This window comes from Chelon labrosus (assembly GCF_963514085.1).
Source record: "Chelon labrosus genome assembly, chromosome: 6".
In the NCBI taxonomy this organism is placed as follows: Eukaryota; Metazoa; Chordata; class Actinopteri; order Mugiliformes; family Mugilidae; genus Chelon; species Chelon labrosus.
The window spans coordinates 16,955,812-16,974,436 of NC_140342.1; the positions used below are offsets into that span (position 1 = coordinate 16,955,812).

Sequence of the window (18,625 nt, forward strand, 5' to 3'; positions counted from 1 at the left end):
AAATTAGCTGCACCGGTTTCTGGTTGTTTTCTCAAATGAGCAAGCTTCAGTAAAAGTTTCCTATTTAAACCTCAAACATCCCACCGGTCTCCTAGAACTAAAGAAGCTACTCGGGTGAGTGGTGAAATGTCTTCTCAAAACTCTACGAGTCCAGTTGACCTTTTTTGGATATACTATGACCTGGATGGCTGAAAACATTCGCAGACAATTTTATTAAAGAATAAACTTGTTAATTATAACCTGCACAGCTGCATGAGAACTGGGAATTTCTTTTTACTTACTCATGCTACTTTAAATATTCAGAATCATCAATATTTTATAACTCAGAACTTAGTTGTAGAAGAGATGTGCAAACATTAGTATATGTTGTTGTTGTTGTTTTTATTTTTATTTTTATGCTGTTAATGCCATTCACTCACTCATTCATTCATTGTCCGTAGATGGCTAGAGCATATTTCTGTTGATGTCTGGAGCTTCTTCCAGCAGGCAATGGACAATGGATGTTTTTGCCCAATACCGCAAGGACAAGCTGCCAGTACATCACAGGATTAACACAGAGAGACACCAGGCCACTCTGGACAGGGCTCCTCACCATCAAAGGACAAACACAAAGACAAACAATCATTCGCACTCACATTCACACAAAGGGGAAAGGGATGGGGGGGGGTTCAATGTGGGAGGGTGTGACAGGACTGGCAGAGGTCAGGCTGAGGCTGGGTCTCTCAAGGTCTTCTGAAAAGTTTGAGGAATCGCTTCCTCAGAGATTTCTTCTTCCCTTTTTTCGGTGCCTCCTCCATCTGCTGTTCTAGTTGTTGCAGTCTGTCCATTAACTCATTTCTGGAGTTTTCCCCCTCCTCCACCGTCTTCTTGATGGCCTCGTTCATGGATTGTAAGCGGTGCTGGAGGTCGGCCTTTTCCTGGTCCCACTGTCGTCTTTCGTTTTCCAGGTCCTCCTGCATCTTGATGGCTGCAGCTGTCATAGTTGATGTCGTCACTATGTTCTCAGAAACGTAGCGGAGCTTTTCCTTCTCCCACTGATGTTGTTGCTCATCCATCTGAGTCTGCATTAGAGTCAGTGCAGCTTTAACTCTAGCGGTCTCCTCTGCTTGTTGCTGAAGACAGGTCTCTGCTTCCTTCCTTTTGTTTTCTTCTGCCTTGAGCGATTCTTCTAGCAGTTTACCATGCAGGGAAGCATTTTCATGCATCTTCCCCTTCTTGCTGAGCTCCTCATGAAGAACAGCCATCTCTTCTTCTGCCTCCTTTCCTTGGGCTTTGAGCTGTTCTTTCAATTGCTCTAACTCTTTTCTTAGAGCAGCATTGTCTTGCTCCAGTGAAGACATCTTGTCTGTCCCTTCAGCCAGAATTTTGTTAAACTCCAGCTCCGAGATCTGAAGTACAGTGTCGTTCTTGATCCCAGCACAGGCGAGTTCAGGCTGGATAGCAGGCTGTGGTTTCTCAGCTGTGTTTCCACGCAGCATTTGGAGAATCGGATGCTTTTTAGCTGCTGCAGGTTGCTGTGTGGGCTCTGTAATAGCCTGCAGTTTTGCCAGGGTAGAAGTTGTTGGAAGCAGTTTGGCAGTGACAGGTATTTCTGAAACTGCACTTTGAGGCCTGATGGCTGACGACGGCACTTTAGGTGTCAACTCCATCAGTTTTGGCAATGCCAGAGTCGCAGTCTGAGGCCTGGTGGACGTCGGCACTCTGGGTGTCAACTCCATCAGTTTTGGCAATGCCGAAGCCGCGGTCTGAGGCCTGGTGGACGTCGGCACTCTGGGTGTCAACTCCATCAGTTTTGGCAATGCCGAAGCCGCGGTCTGAGGCCTGGTGGACGTCGGCACTCTGGGTGTCAACTCCATCAGTTTTGGCAATGCCGGAGCCGCGGTCTGAGGCCTGGTGGACGTCGGCACTCTGGGTGTCAACTCCATCAGTTTTGGCAATGCCGGAGCCGCGGTCTGTGGCCTGGTGGACGTCGGCACTCTGGGTGTCAACTCCATCAGTTTTGGCAATGCCGGAGCCGCGGTCTGAGGCCTGGTGGACGTCGGTACTCTGGGTGTCAACTCCATCAGTTTTGGCAATGCCGGAGCCGCGGTCTGAGGCCTGGTGGACGTCGGCACTCTGGGTGTCAACTCCATCAGTTTTGGCAAAGCCGGAGCCGCGGTCTGAGGCCTGGTGGACGTCGGCACTCTGGGTGTCAACTCCATCAGTTTTGGCAAAGCCGGAGCCGCGGTCTGAGGCCTGGTGGACGTCGGCACTCTGGGTGTCAACTCCATCAGTTTTGGCAAAGCCGGAGCCGCGGTCTGAGGCCTGGTGGACGTCGGCACTCTGGGTGTCAACTCCATCAGTTTTGGCAAAGCCGGAGCCGCGGTCTGAGGCCTGGTGGACGTCGGCACTCTGGGTGTCAACTCCATCAGTTTTGGCAATGCCGAAGCCGCGGTCTGAGGCCTGGTGGCTACTTCTGGAGAGCCGGCAGGCATGTCTGTAGATGCGGCAGGCACACCTAGAGATAGGGAGGGCTCTTCTGGAGATACGGCAGGCACTTCTGGAAATGCGGCAGGCGTATCTGGAGATGCGGTAGGCACCTCAGTAGCTGACTCACGTACTGTGGGAGCTGCGACAGGAATCCCTGGAGCTGCATCAGGTACTGTGAGAGCTGTGGCTGGCACTTCTAGAGATGTGGCAGTCACTTCTGGAGAGCCGGCAGGCATATCTGGAGATGTGGCAGGCACACCTAGAGATGGGGAGGGCTCTTCTGGAGATACGGCAGGCACTTCTGGAAATGCGGCAGACGTATCTGGAGATGCGGTAGGCACCTCAGTAGCTGACTCACGTACTGTGGGAGCTGCGACAGGAATCCCTGGAGCTGCATCAGGTACTGTGAGAGCTGTGGCTGGCACTTCTAGAGATGTGGCAGTCACTTCTGGAGAGCCAGCAGGCATATCTGGAGATGTGGCAGGCACACCTAGAGATAGGAAGGGCTCTTCTGGAGATACGGCAGGCACTTCTGGAAATGCGGCAGGCGTATCTGGAGATGCGGTAGGCACCTCAGTAGCTGACTCACGTACTGTGGGAGCTGCGACAGGAATCCCTGGAGCTGCATCAGGTACTGTGAGAGCTGTGGCTGGCACTTCTAGAGATGTGGCAGTCACTTCTGGAGAGCCGGCAGGCATATCTGGAGATGTGGCAGGCACACCTAGAGATAGGGAGGGCTCTTCTGGAGATACGGCAGGCACTTCTGGAAATGCGGCAGGCGTATCTGGAGATGCGGTAGGCACCTCAGTAGCTGACTCACGTACCGTGGGAGCTGCGACAGGAATCCCTGGAGCTGCATCAGGTACTGTGAGAGCTGTGGCAGGTACTTCGGCGGCTGTGGGGGACAGTTTAGGCGATGTGGCAAGCAGTGCGGTTTTTGGTGCCTGTGGATTTGCCCTAATCAAACCGAAGGCTGTTGCCATCTTGTCCCTCCATTTTCGAAGTCCCCTTTTCGGGCCAGCGGCCTTGGTGTCCTGCGCGGGGGGTTGAGTCTGCTCTGTCTGGAGTGCTGGAAAGTCTTCATCGTTGAGCTGCATGCTGAAGTTCTGCTCAACCTCCTCCTGGAAGTTAGGAGTGGCTTTCCCGGAGTTTGTTGGCTGAGACATCTCCTGGTTCTCCTCTGCAGACGTCGTGGCAGACTTCGTTGGAATGAAGACTTGGTGCTTAAAGTCACGCAGGAAGACTTTAAACTTACCCCTGTGAACCTTGCGGTTAGGGTTTGTAGCTGTTGTCTCCATTTGAAATCGAGTAGTGTTTACTATTCGATTCTCTGACTGTCGCTGTGTTGAATATGAAATATTCTTCACGTTCGCTCGCTGTGTGTATTGTGGTAGGTACCGATCAAAAACTCACTGTAATGGCTGTCAGGAGTTGAGCCCTATTTATACTCTCGGCAACATTCTACAGATCAAAGGCAGGCTTTGATGTCGATTTGCTCTTTGATGACATCACATTCCATCTAAGCATCTGACTTGGTGATGTCACATCCTGTCACATGGAAGTCAACATTCTATCAGCTTGGTGTGGACAATCAATCAACTAGTCAATCAATCAATCAATCAATTTTATCTTGTCTTTCAAACTGGATGTAAAAACGTCTTCAATGCAACAAATAGTTTCATTCAGTGGTCATTTTATTTTTTACTCTATGTCCACTTTTAACACAGGAGAAGAATGAAGTTGAGGGATGTCAGCCTCAACTTCTGTGGAATAAAAGTAAATAAATAAATAAATTCCTCTGCTAAACAGCGTCATGTCAAGAGACCAAATAGCATTATATAAGTTCAGTAGTGCAAAGCTTTCTGAGACAGCTGTTACCAGTTTAATGTTTATTGGCAATGGAAACATAAAGAAAGGCAACAAGCTGAAAATCTTGAAATGTCTTTATGCCTCAGCTAAAAAGATTTAGGAAATATCAGATTTCTATATATTTTCAGTTCAATTACAGTATGTTTTAAGAGCTACTTTCAGTTCTTTTCCAGCTATTTGGAGGATAGAGCTAATGCAGTGTTATGCGATAGATTGATGGGACAACACATGCGGTGACAAATAGTTGTTCCTAAGTTTTTGATTGTGATAAAAAGATGTCAGAGACCTCATATAGGTATGTTGACTACATCAACTTTAGCTAATGTCAGCTCCTTCACTTGGATGAGAGAGACAGACATGCTGCAGCAGAGAGTGGAGGCAGAGATTAATGATTTACGTCGTAAATAAGCTGTGTTTAAAAAGTCTAGTAAGTCTTGAAATGTCCACATCTTTTAGCATTTAAAGTGGTATTGATTTTTCAAGTTCACATTCATGACCATAACAGCCAATGAATGACAGACAGTTAAATCAAGTTGCGCCATGAAACATACAAATGCAATCCTGGAAAATAACTGTTTTGAAAACATTGAAGACATAACCGCACAGTAAAACTCTGTTTCTTGTTCTTTTTGTCGTGCTAATCAAGGATGGAACTGTAAGGATGCAATAAATAACTCTGGAAAACATTTACTCTTTGTCAATTCGCTTTATTTTAGAAACCTGAGTTGAAGGTGGAAAACTGCACATGGATTATTGTCGGCTTCCGTGTCCTGGCAGTTTTAGCACAAGAGAATGCAAGTTGCCAAGAAAGGAAAGAGTAAGAATTTTACTCTTTTGAAAATACCTTCTAAAGGTTTAATGTCCTTTTCTACCCAGGTGAAGAGAATCATGAATGATGTTACTGTGTAAAAAAAATAAAGTAATAAAGTAAATTTAAATACATAAATGAGTTTTTGATCATGTTTTTATTTTTTCATTAATTGTATTTTCAATGTATAGACATGACATTTCTATGTTGAACAACAAGGTGGTATTAGAGTCAGGCCAAATGGCAACCTTACTTTCCCAAATATGTCTACAGTATTCTTCTATCCAACACAGACACAAGAAGAGAAGCATGTCTCAAATATTTATAAAATAATCGTATTTTGGTTCTAATTACTCTCAGATTTTTTGGAAAAATCTGTTGTATATTTTTTGCATAACACACAACAGACACTAACCAAAAAAATCAGAAAATACTCTCAAAAAACGTGTTTTGCCCAGCCAATAATATAAACCTCAAAATTATTTAAATTATTATGAAAGCAGCAAATCTTCACATCTGTGAAGGGAGAACTGTAAAATATATAAGATAAAAACTCAAAAATTATTATTTTTTCTCATATAAATAGAATTTTTTTTTTTTTTTTTTTGCTAAAACAAAACGCAACCCTTCACAGGACAAGCGGTTACAGAAGATGAATGAATGAATGAATGAATGAAAAAAAAATATTTATTATGATTTTTATTTATTTTTCCCAAGTGTATGTAATAGCTTCCGTAGAAAAACGCGTAGTTAGTGTTGGTAACTAACGCCGGGTCAGAGAGCTCTTGGATGCAGCCCTCCCCGCGTTCGCAGAAACCGGAAGAGGTTTAACTGCAGCTTCCGGTTGGGGGAGAGTAAAGATGTCGCCGTCCTTATTTAATTTTATCGACGCTAAAGACAAATTTACGGTGAGAAGCCACTCGGTTTCATTTCTTCGTCTAAACGTGTTCGGTTTTATACATTACCCCGTAGTCAAACCCGTAGCCAGATACCAGGCTGATAAATGAACGCGTGTGTTTGCTCTTGATCTGTTACCATAGCAGCTAGCAAATGAAGCTTAGCTAACGTACAGGCTATCCTCTCACAATGTCCTCTCCTTCCCTCTCGCACGACTTCAGGCGTCTGCCAGACATGCGATATCTGGCAAAACCAGCAAACACTTGATCAATACTTTTAACCAAATCCCCGGCAAGTGAGTGATCTCTGTTTGTTTTTTGAGCACACATCATTAGCATGTAATTCCACCAGCCTACATCTTTAGCAACCACTTTCTTTTCTCGTATGTTCCAGTGAGACGGAAAAGAAGACCACACTTGACCAGGCTCTCAGGGGGGTCCTTGGTGATCAGATTGTAAGAAATTATTACCATTATTTTGTCTAATTCGTGTTTGCACATTGAGTTGAATCGAGCTGTTAACGCTCATTGTGTCCGCAGGTTGAGCAGAAGGCGAACTGTGATGACTACCTGTCTCTGATCTACCTGAGCATTGATGCCGTTACAGAGGGTATGTTAGTGCCTTATAACTGTATTTTTTTCTTTGAATAATTTTCTGTATTACTTAACAAAATCCTACGTATAAACAAAGACAATCAGGCGGTGCAAAAAGAGTACAGCAAAAGAAGCTAACATAAAGCTAACTTTCTATAAAACCAAACTTACATGTGGAACTAAGGGCAGCTGTAGATGTGTTTTAAGTGTGACGACCTGCAAAAGGTGGCTAGAATCATCTGATGGTTGTGTATAAGGAACCATCGGGTGTATGGTGTCGTCTTACCCCAGCCATGCTGCTTTTACACTTGTTTATTTCCCTCCACAATACATTTGTCGCCTGTGTTTCATTGCAGAATCTATAGACGATCACTGATCACTATCAAACCCCGTGGTTGATATTTTTGCCTTTCTATTTCCCTTTCTCCACGCAGGTATCTGCTCTGCTACAACTCCTTTCGTCCTGCTGGGAGACATACTCGACTGCCTTCCTCTCGACCTCTGTGACAAGATATTCACTTTTGTGGAAGAGAACGTCTCCACCTGGAAATCGGTAAATAAGCTGCGCCCGTTCGGCAAAGTCGGCTAAAAATATTTGTCAGGTATAACGTAGATACTTTCCTCACCAAACCTCTGCTCTCCCTTTCTACCAGAGCTCCTTTTACACTGCAGGGAAGAACTATTTGTTGAGGATGTGTAACGGTAAGGATCCTCTCTCGTTCTTGTTGATGTACGCTTTTCTGTTTTCATGAAGCAGAGCAGTCTGTGAGCAACTTTTCTGTCTGTGTAGATCTTTTGAGGAGGCTGTCTAAATCCCAGAACACTGTATTCTGTGGGCGGATCCAGCTTTTCCTGGCGCGTCTCTTCCCTCTGTCTGAAAAATCAGGTAATGAACAGAACAGTATTTTATCTTTTAAACAAGTAAGAGATCAGTATAATAGTAATAATGTGTTGTAATAATATGATAATAATTTTGTGTTATTTTGTCTTTTGAACCAGGTCTCAATCTACAGAGCCAGTTTAATCTGGACAATATTACAGTGTTCAACAAAAATGAACAAGAAAGCACTCTTGGCCAAAAGGTAAAGTGACGACACCTAAGAATAATATTTTTTTAATCAAAAACGTTTAAGTGAACTTTTGGTTTTGTGCTTTTTATAGCACACAGAAGAGAAGGAAGATGGTATGGAAGTGGAGGAAGGGGAAATGGGAGAGGATGATGCACCTGCACCGTGGTAAGAAGTCTAGCTTTGTGTTAACTAGCTAACGCTTTTGAATCTGTCTGTTTCATAAGTTTATTAAAACCGTACCACATTATGCTTTCAGTTCTATTCCAATCGACTACAACTTGTACAGAAAGTTCTGGACGCTGCAGGACTACTTCAGAAACCCTTTGCAGTGTTACGATAAATTCTCATGGATGACGTTCCTGAAGGTAAATGAGGCTTTAAAATGTTCTTTCTGCTCTGCATTCGTCAGATAATAGCAGATGTGCAAGGAGGCTCTTTTAAGAAAAAAAAAAAGACTCACTTCCAGTGTGAATTGCTTTGTGTCCGACACAGTTCTCGGATGAGACGCTGGCAGTGTTCAAGAGTTTCAAGTTGGATGACACACAGGCCTCTAAGAGGAAGCTGGAGGAGCTGAGAGCATCTGGTGGAGACCATGTTTACTTTGCCAAGTTCCTCACAAGTGAGAAGGTAAGGAAACTTCTTTTTTCAATATACACCAATCTGGCATAACATTATGACCACCTTCCTAAAATTGTGTAGGTCTCCCTTGTGCCTCCAAAACAGTTGTGACTCATCAGAGAATGGACATGGGCCTTCTGAGGGTGTCCTGTGGTGTCTGGGAACAGGATGTTGTTAGTGGGGGTCTTTGAGTCCTATGTGTTGAGGAGAGGGGCCTCTGTAAATCAGGCTTGTTCCAGTGCATCCCACAAATACTTGATCAGTTTGGGAACTAGTGAATTTGGAGGCCAGGTCAACACCTCGTGCTGTTTGTCCTGTTTTTTTTGAGTCCTTGTCAGGCTGGGGATGGCTGCTGCCATCAAGGAGTGTCATTGCTATGGGGTGGGGGTGCCTGGTCTGGTCTAGGTGGGTGGTACATGTCTAAGTAACATCCACATGAATGTCAGGTCCAAACATTTCCCAGCAGAACATTGAATTGTCACAAGATGGTCAACGTTATTCACTTCTCCTGTCAGTGGTTTTAATGTTGTGGCTGATCAGTGTACACAGTTAAATAAGGTGCAACCTTAACTGTATTTATTTAAACATCCTTAATAAATTCATCAAGGCTATTGTTTGACCATTCCTCTCTTTATTCCCTCCTTCTTTATCTGCAGCTGATGGACTTGCAGCTCAGCGACAGCAACTTCAGGCGCCACATACTACTGCAATACCTCATCCTCTTCCAGTACCTGAAGGGTCAGGTCAAGTTCAAAAGGTGGAGCATGTCTCTGGACTGGTAGAAGAGTAAACAAACTTACTTGTGTTGATTTTGAGCTTCATTTTTACCACTGTTTTCTGTCCTCGTCCAGCTCCAGCTGTGTTCTGAACGATGACCAGACTACATGGATTGAAGAGACGACTAAACTGGTATATCAGGTCAGTCCTGTGTTATACTGACAGACTGTACACACGGTGCATTAATACATTTGCTTCACTGAAAAATCCTATCTAGTCAGCTTTGTTTTGCTAAGGTTCTTGGTGAGGCCTTTTTATTGTCACGGCAGCAGGACAGAGAGAGAATAAAAACGCATCTGTGCTCTGCTCTTGTAGCTGCTGAGAGAAATCCCTCCTGATGGTGACAAGTTTGCCACCATGGTCGAGGTAAGTCATGCTTTGGGAATGCTAATGTCGTTAAATTAGCTCCTTCTGTGCACAATCACACGCTGTGTCGTTCTCCGCGCACAAGTAACACTGGAGTTGTTGTTGTCTTTGACAGCACATCCTCAACACGGAGGAGAACTGGAATGGCTGGAAAAATGAGGGATGTCCAAGCTTTGTGAAAGAAAGGTACGGCAGCGCGGTGTAGTACGGTAGCTCTGACGGATAATTGTTTCATTTTGTTACAACAAAATGTCAAAATGACACGTGGTCCCACTTTGCTCCTTTTAACAGAACTGTAGATGACAAACCCAAAAGACCCACCAGGAAAAGACAAGCGCCTGAAGACTTCCTTGGAAAAGGGCCAGACCGCAAGATTTTTATGGGAAAGTATGTCAAAGAGTGTTGACTAAAGCAGCAAAACTATGTAGATTGTGTTTTGGAAATACTTAGAGATACTCTTCTGTCCATCTCGTAAAGTCTGCCACATTTGACTGGCCCGGCAGATGTTAGACTAACCCCAACTTCGACCGTGGGGTACTAGACTAGGCTAGGCTGTCACCGAAGCTACAGTGGAGTCAGCATCACTCAAGGTCTGTTTTGTTTATTTTAGCGACGAGTTGACTCGGCTGTGGAACCTGAACCACGACAACATGGAGGCCTGCAAGTCGGATAGCAGGTCAGTGACTCAGAAGGAAAGGAAGCAAATTCCTGACACACGCAGACACTTCCATCGTTCTGTAAACGTCTGTAAAATGAGTTCCTTACATCAGAGGGTTTTCTTTCAGGGAGTTCATGCCTTCGCTGGATGAATTCTTTGCGGAAGCCATCGAACAGGCCGACCCGGCTAACATGGTGGAGGACGAGTACAAGTAAGTGGGCCATGAAGGAACAAGTGAAAGTCCTGTGTCTTGTGTCCTGGACTGTTGGATAGTGCCTAATTTACATGATTAAGATTTTATACACGGATCAGATTTTCTTATTTCTTCTCCTCTCGTCATGTTAAACCTCTCAGGGTTGTGCGAAACCCAAACTACGGCTGGCGCGCTTTGAGGCTGCTCTCCAGGAGAAGTCCTCACTTCTTTCAGCCAACGAACCAGAAGTTCAAGAGCCTCGCAGACTACCTGGACAGCATGGTTAGCAAACTGGCTAAAGAGCTGCCGGTGAGGAATTGATTTAGTTTTCATTCTTATAATTAAAAAAAAAAAAAAAAAGTGCTCCCTGAAAGTGTTGACTGAGGCTGATTTGTGTTCTCTTACATGCAGAAGGACATCCCTTCTGAAGAGATCAAGACAGGAGAAGAGGATGACGACGATAATGGAGACAATCTCCTCAAAGACAGCAACGACAGTGAGTTTTATTCGTTGCTCAGTACTTATTCTCCAAAAATAAAGCTCGTCTGTGGCTCAACTGCATTTAGGTGTCCCTGTAAGCAGAATTCAGCCATCTGTTATTTTTAATACTTGCATCTGATCGTCACCGTGTTGTTTTCCCTCATGCTTCCACACAAGACCACGACGACTTCTGCTAGGACTGTGAAAAGCATGTTTTCTACATCCCAACAGCTAAATGATCCAGTTGGCTTCAACCCAGCTTGACCACTCTTTTATTTTTAGACCACATTCCTCAGAGCTCGAGTCTATTTACGTCCCATCCATCCCATTGTCTATTCTTCAAGGTCCCAGCATTCAGAGCAAACCCGTGACCAACCAGCAGATGGACGAAATCGCCGCCAAGCTGGGCGCCCAGTGGAAGGCGCTGGCTTCTCATTTGGAGATGAAGGCGGCGGAGCTGCGGGAAATCGAGACGGACAGCGAGGACGTCGACATACAGGCCAAGCTGCTGCTGGTGGCCTGGCAGGACCGAGAGGGAACGCAAGCTACCGTCGAGAACCTGGTCAGCGCTCTCAACGCGGCAGGATTCCCCCAGATCGCAGACAGCCTCAGTGAGGCTTAACACCAGACCGTTTTTAACTTGAAATGACCTCCATTACATTGTTGCAGCATCCCTTTTTCATACCAAAAACAATTGGAGACTAAAAATTTTTGTATGTAGTATAGCTGAGCTTTTACACTGTAGAAAATCCAATAAATGTGTTTTTTCCTTGTAAGAAGTTCGTTCTGTTGTTGCATCGATCACATGAAAGAGTCTCACATCGTGGTAGAATAGTTTATTTTCACCACCTATGAAAAGCAGTCAGTCAATAACTTATTACAGAGTGTCGATGTCTTACACATTGTGGCGGGGCGATCAGGAAACCTGCACGGAGAAACGAAGTGAAGCGTAGCATTTTTTTTTTTCTTTTTTTGAAACGTACAGCCGTCAAAACGGGGCGTCAGCGAGAACAATGTTCAAAGCTTACCGAAGCAAACCATCACGGCTGAATCTCAAGTCTTTATTTAACCGCACGCAGTTCACCACAAGGGCGACCTGTTCTCAAACATTTCCCCCTCCTCCCCGCTCCACACACTCACTCCCCACCACCCCCATGACGTCGAAAGGAGCATTAGTGAAGATTTGGCAGAAGAAACCCCACTGTCAATACATCAGAGAACAATTCCAGGAGATGATGGGAGCCAAGCACTTAAAAGGCCTGAGATTGAACCCAAATTTCCCAGCGGGCTATAACAGGTGAACAAAGGCTTTACAGTGTTCCATAAAAACATCTGAGAAGGTACAAGCCAGAGTGTCAAGGACAAACAGCTCGGCTATGCTTTTTTTTTTTCTTTTTCTTTACAAGTTGATTAAATGACTAAAGAGAAATATTACGCTTTGTATGATATGAGCACCTTATCAAAGGCTTTAAAAAATATACAATGTGTATAAAACATTTAATGAAACTGCAGAGCGAGACTTCAAAGCCTGTTACGGTTCCAGTCCAGAGATCGCCTCTCATCATCTCTCTATTTTCAAAGCCCATTATAGTTGAATACTTAACACATTTTTTTTTGACAGAATTTGTTTTACAAGCATCTGTGTTGTTGGTTACAAAAACAAAACAAACAAAAAAAAATAATAATTAAGGTAATCAAATCCTTAAAGACACCAGTTTTATTGCACATCTATGCAGACAGTGCTTGGAAATGGCATTTTGTTTGTGTATGCATGTGTGTGTGTGTGTTGGATGTCGTCTAAGAAATCTTCCACAGCTACTGTTGCTCTTCAAGTATTTCCAGCCGCCGGGGCCCGTACAGTAGAACATACGCTATATGCCAGTCTCCGCCCCCGGACAGTCGCAGGATATCCTCCGGAGACACCACACTCACCTTGTCGTCGTCAAACTTGACCCACTCATCTGGTCGGAGGGAGAAAAAGAAAACATTAACTTCCTGGACATCGATTGGCTGATGATACTCGAGGCTTTATTTATGAAAAAGCTGCGGTTTATTACCTTCTTTCCTCTTGACCCATCCCACATAGTGACCTGATGAGCTGGAGCGGCCTTGGTGTGTCAGCACGGCCTGCAGGTCGTAGTAGCCGCTGTTGTTGGAACCACAGTCTAAGAGAAGAAAAACCATCTATGATTTAGAGCCTTAGAGAAAAGTCTCCTCTCAAATCAATCAGGACAGTAAAGTTAGGCTCTGACTACAGGTAGCGTTGCAAATATTCTTTCTAATCTCAAACTTGCACATGCTAAAAGATTTAAAAACGATGCCACACTCCAGGATATTTACATTTTTGTGCTAGTTTAGGGAACAATGAATGCACTACTAGTGAAAGAACTTCCTGTAAATGTACTGATCCCCCACTATTGTCCAGCAGGTGGCAGTAACGCACCTACAGGCTTGTTTGCAAAACAGTAAGGAAACTAAAAGAAGAAAAAGTAGCATGTAGTAATGTAAGACTTTGCAGTGAGAGGAAGCCCCACTGAGAAAAATAAAAAAAAGCAGAAGTGTAAATGAGTGAATGGGAAAATGTTTTGTGTATTTTTCAGTCAGCAACGGAGGTGAGTTGTTTAAATGTTCGTTTCTTTATCTGTCAACAGTGGCATGCTAACATTAGCTAGAATGTTTACTACTGCTTGACAGCATCGTCAGCTGCTCTGCGTCCTTCTCTGTTGTTGTGAAAGCACTCTAAATATCAAACACGGATAAATCGAGGCAGCCCCAATGAATGTACGGCCAAACCTCGGTTAAGAGGGGTTAATTCGGGGATAAATCAAATCAAACCTCCTCCGGTCTGAGCCCAGCTTAACAGAAAACTGCTGCATGCCATTTAAACTATACATAAAGCAGACCAACTAGAGTCTCTGTAATGCGATTTCTATCTTTTCAACAAACCGGTATTGACAATGGCATCATTTAGCAGCATTTAAAGCCCTCGCTGCTGGGCGTGTCGGTGTCATGCATCAACGTACCATCTGGGAATGAGAAAGGCTCGTATTTCACATCTTTTGCAGCGTCTGGTTTCTTCACCACCTAGTGCAAAAGGAGACGTACAGAAGTGGTATTAAGCTGGTCTGTAGTATAAATGTAAAAGCACAACAGCAAAGAGGAGAGGAAAAAGAAATGACAGCAATAGGTATGTGTTACCTTTTGTTGCTGTTTCTCTAGCTTCTTGTCCTCCATCTCCTTAAACTTTGACCTGACCGGCAACATTTTCTCCTGGAGCTCTGAGGTGCACAGCTCGTAAACATCCAGCATCAGCGGGAACTTGACATCCTTCAAAGATACACAATATTTGAGATTTAAAGAGCCGATTACAGCGAGCTCTGTCACAGGTGAGAAAAGACGGCGTCTGGAGACGAACCTTAAGAACTTTTGCGTTGACGGACTCCTTCTCTTTGTAGAAAAACCTGACCATTTGAACAGTCAGGTAGGCAGGGAGGCGGCTAAGTTTTGACTGGTGGGAGGAGAAATAATAATAAAAGTCACACTCGTGTTTGCAAATATCAAGAAAATCAGTACCTATTTCAGATAAATAAAAAACACTTACAGATTTTATATACAGAGCGTTTCTGTCCAAGGTTGGAGACATTTTTGTGATTTCTTCTTGCAGTCTCTGAAGGGGCAGAAACATGATTAGATCCCTGGTGACAAACTAACTGTTTGCCAGATGTGTACCTCAGGATTGTCCCTATACATACCAGCCTTAGTCCTGTTGCAAGGTATTTGACTTCCTGGTTGATGAAGCAACTGAGCTGGAGCTGGCTCTCCTTGCCCTTGATTGGCTCTTCCTCCTCGGACTCTGTGCATTTCATGCTGAACGGTGGAGTTAAGAAAAAGCCTGGCAACACCGCCGACTCCGACTTTTAACACTCAAACCACACAGAACCAAGAAATAAAACACGAAGCAAGGATACGAAGTTTCAAATTCTACGCCAAAATACTGGTCGATGAAGTTCTTCTTTGTGGAGGCGGAGGCGGCTCCGCTCTCAGACTCAGTCTGACGATTGAAAAACAAAACACGTTACCCCTCTCGGACTCATTAATTACGCATCCATCCTTGCATTACAGAAGCAAACAAGATTAAAAAAGGGTTTACCTCCATGGCAGTCTCTGGCTCTAGTGGCTCCAATTTCTGCTGAAGCACTCTCATCATCTGCAGCCAGCACTCGTTGGCATCCTGAAGGTTTGTTAAAGCAAAACGTTGTCAAGACGTGCACGATCATGTGGTTCGTGGGGCTCTGTAAAGCTGTGGTGCGGAAGTTCTCACCTGCTGGAGGTACTGTCCCTGGTCCCCCTTCTCAGCAAACTGTGGAAAGGCCATGTGAAGGAACTGCAGCAAAATAATGGGTGGGAGGCTGGACGAGGTCTTCTCCATGGTCTCGTATAAGTCCCGAAGGGCTAAGGAGAAATATGTCAGACATTAATATATGGCTGTTATTTGACAAGGCTGACAATTCATGGTTCTTCATACCGTACCTGCTGTGATGTACTGTGATGGTGCATTTGCCCCTGAAGATCGCAGGGCACCTGAATACCTGTAGGCCACACATAAATTCAGCTGCAAGGAAAGGCTGTAAACCCCTTAAAGATATTGTCTGTTCATAGATAGCCCAGTAACTGCAGAAACACTGACCTCCTGAGTGCAGTTTTCAGCTCTGGCACAGAACGTAGACACTGCACCGTGGCGTTCATGTAGCAGGTGTTACCCAAGTTTGTCAGCCCACAAGGAAGCTCCATCTGAAGATGATGGATAAGACACGGAGAGGGATAAGATCCTCAAGTGAAACACCGTTTAAAATTATATTCTAATAAAATGCTCCATCTTCTGTTAAAAAACTAATCAAGCTTCATTGTACACAAGAGATTCTCACAAGTGACGACAATACAGAATCAACACTTTCCACTTCGAGGCGATTTTATCATAAAGGGTTGTCATGTCGTCTGCTTCCAGTACTCTGGATGTTAGCCATGTAGAAACATTGACTTTAAACTTGGGTCTTTAAAAAAATCCATCCTCAATTCCAATCATTTTTCATTCATTCATGGTGACTCACTCTGCCGCGAGGACCTACTTACACAAATGATTTGTGTGGGTTTCATAAAAGAGATTCTCTACTTGCATCATCACAGACGATCAATCAGCGTCTCTTGTTCTCTCTTAAAACGTTTTTCACTACGAGGAGCTGAAGAATGAGGCGAATCAAACCGCACGGCAGTTTGTAATTCATAACACTCTTGGTGCAAACATGCCGCTCAGTAAAAAGGTTCTTTAAAACAATGCCATAAATTCGTGACAACAACAAAACAGCTCGCCGACTGCAGTTTCAGATCTTATTTTCTGCAGCCGACACACTCAAAACTGTACGCCGTGCATTTAAGTTAATTCTGTTCTCTAGTTGGTAAACATCATATTGAGGGGGGGAAAAAAAAATAAAAACTCGTTTAAAGTGGCCACGTCAGCGCAGAAAGCATCAATCACAATATTTATTTTGGGCTTACTGGTAATTTTCAGGCTTACTCACCGCCGAGGCCAGCTGCTCCTCAGTCATGTCCTCCACAAACATGGGCCGGACAGCAGGCTCCTCGGGCAGGGCCTCTGCTGAGCCCATCATCAGCAGAGTCATTCCCTATTTAAAAAAAAAAAAAATATATACAGGTCAGTAGGTTATTTTACTCACATTTTATGTCTTTAAAGCTTCAAAACGCATCATAAATACTCACATTTTTCAGTTTAATGTTTCCCCACTCGTCGTCCTAGAATAAAGCCAGAACAACCGTTAGCTCCTTGAAAACATATAATCGATAAGACAAATGTGGCTTTTTATTGCTCTTATTGATGTCAAGTCCCGTAAATGAGCACCAATATGAAATCATGTCTCTCGATACTTGATCAAAATGGTCACAGATGCGGTTTCATTTTTTAAAAATAACTCCTGGCACACTTTGTTTATTTTTTTGCCAACAAAACCCAAATTTGTCGGAGCAGGACGCCGCATGAAGGCACATATCCCTACAGCCCTTTGATGTGTTTGGGACAATGAACAGCTAAACCTGCGTCAGCTGTATTTGCAATAATTATAAGGGGTCAATTAAATAATGATTTGTGGATTTGTTGACAGGAAGAAAAAGAATATATAGAAAAAGATGCCTTATTCGTCCACATTTTTAAAAGTTTTTGGTACCTTCAGAGTGCCTCCCTTCACCATGACCTTCTGTCTGTCTGGCTGGACTCCTGTCAAGGCAAAGAGCTGAGCCTTGAAAACCATGGGAGGCTCCTCAGTGTTGAGCTCCACTGCATCAAACTTCTCTTTGCCCCATTTCACATTCACTGAAAGACACACACACACACGGAAATAGCACAACATATCAAGCTTCCCCCCTCATGTGACTGTTGGGAAACACCACAACTTTGTCAAACAACTGCTGCCATGTATGACACAGCATATAGCTAGCAGCAGCAGTGAATCGCTGCAAGGAATCAGGCAGCTAAGTGGACAGCCCAACTGTCTGTCGCCCAAAAACACAAAGTGGAAGCTAACAAATAAACATCCGTTAGGCTGCGTATTTAGAGCTATAAAGACTTAGCTTGGACATTTTAGTAACACATATATGATTATCACCATGTAAAAGAAGTAAAATGTTTGTTTTTTAATCATTGTTTGTCTCTAATAAGCCGCCACTGCAGGGAAAACCGTATAAACTGTACACTCATGATTTGGCTAGCTTTGTTAGCAATGCTATCTATGCTAGTAAACTGCGTGGTTTGGTTATTTTCACACTGTTGCAAAAACAAAATGTCCTAAAGTGACAGTAAAGCTTCTAAATGCGCACACGTTGTGGTGCGAGTCGGTGACTTTTAATAACACGTTAAACCACCTTACTTTGAGTTTACCTGGCTAACTTAGCTAGCTGACAGTTAGCTAGACAGTAGCTGATTTCTGTTTTGTGTCAGAAGACAGTTAGCTTAGCCGGCTACGCCAAACACATCCCGTAAACAACACTAACAAACATCAATCTAACAGTTGAGTATGTTGTAATGTCTGTTAATAGTGGTTTCTTAAAGAACTTCACCAGCGGCCTAAGAATATGACAGAGTGCCTCCCACCTTTAGCACGCTAACTGCACATCACGCTAAAGCTAGCTAAGCTAACAAGCTAATGTAATTTATGCTGCCGCACAAAAACACGTGCAATGATTCACGCTTTTACCATCTTCTCCCGTGACAATGGATGCGTTGTATTGAAAATGTATCATACCTGTAAACACCGGCATGTTTGGCAATCTTTTACTTCCTCAACTCCCTTGTTTTTTTTTTCCTGTTTCAGTCCACCGGGGCGCGAATGAAGAGTTGGCTAGTTCTCGGTCTGAACTTCATTCAAACAGAATGACGCTGCAACAACACGCTGGGAACTTATCGATGCGCTCTGACATCTGCTAGCCGTCCTGCTGCGTGAAACGCAATCAGGCCACACACGCCCAGATTACTTCCGCCTAGACGCATGCGTTACAGTATTTAAGAGTCAGTATTTGCAGGTTTACTCTGGGATTACTTGAATATTTGAAATTAATTGTGAAAATTAACAGTAATTTGTTTAATTTATGGGGAAAAAAACCTGAAATAAAGACTGTTTTAAAACTAGATTTAGACTAGAGTTGCCTTTGCAAACACAAGTCAGTTTATAATACAGTTCCACATTACAGACAGACAAATCCTGAATTCAATTTAATATCGGAAACGGAATAAAAAATAAAAGCCACGACGATGCATCTGCAG

General features: G+C 43.9%; 2 protein-coding genes across 3 annotated transcripts; one reads left to right on the plus strand and one right to left on the minus strand.

Annotated features, from left to right (window-relative positions):
- Nucleotides 1–5,977: 5,977 nt before the first annotated feature.
- thoc1 (THO complex 1) lies at nt 5,978–11,569 on the plus strand. Of its 2 annotated transcripts, none has more exons than XM_084546724.1 (21): nt 5,978–6,054; nt 6,265–6,338; nt 6,437–6,497; nt 6,582–6,651; nt 7,070–7,188; nt 7,289–7,337; nt 7,426–7,521; nt 7,635–7,717; nt 7,797–7,870; nt 7,962–8,070; nt 8,198–8,332; nt 8,980–9,080; nt 9,175–9,241; nt 9,416–9,466; nt 9,582–9,652; nt 9,758–9,853; nt 10,077–10,142; nt 10,252–10,335; nt 10,479–10,626; nt 10,729–10,813; nt 11,142–11,569. In XM_084546724.1, exons 1-21 carry the CDS (start codon nt 6,007–6,009, stop codon nt 11,417–11,419), a joined length of 1,965 nt encoding a protein of 654 aa, XP_084402850.1. In that variant the 5' UTR covers nt 5,978–6,006; the 3' UTR covers nt 11,420–11,569. The 2 variants fall into 2 exon arrangements, with proteins under 2 accessions (XP_084402850.1, XP_084402851.1); XM_084546725.1 differs by lacking the exon at nt 11,142–11,569 and adding an exon at nt 10,975–11,135.
- Nucleotides 11,570–11,960: 391 nt separating this feature from the next.
- On the minus strand, nt 11,961–18,269 carry usp14 (ubiquitin specific peptidase 14 (tRNA-guanine transglycosylase)). The gene is made up of 16 exons (XM_084546726.1): nt 18,108–18,269; nt 17,034–17,179; nt 16,573–16,605; nt 16,374–16,478; nt 15,485–15,588; nt 15,328–15,386; nt 15,119–15,249; nt 14,948–15,028; nt 14,766–14,848; nt 14,550–14,664; nt 14,399–14,464; nt 14,213–14,305; nt 13,996–14,124; nt 13,821–13,881; nt 12,855–12,962; nt 11,961–12,758 (listed from the first exon to the last, which is right to left on the minus strand). The coding sequence occupies exons 1-16, from the start codon at nt 18,121–18,123 to the stop codon at nt 12,613–12,615; spliced, it is 1,476 nt and encodes a 491-aa protein (XP_084402852.1). The 5' UTR covers nt 18,124–18,269; the 3' UTR covers nt 11,961–12,612.
- Nucleotides 18,270–18,625: the final 356 nt, after the last annotated feature.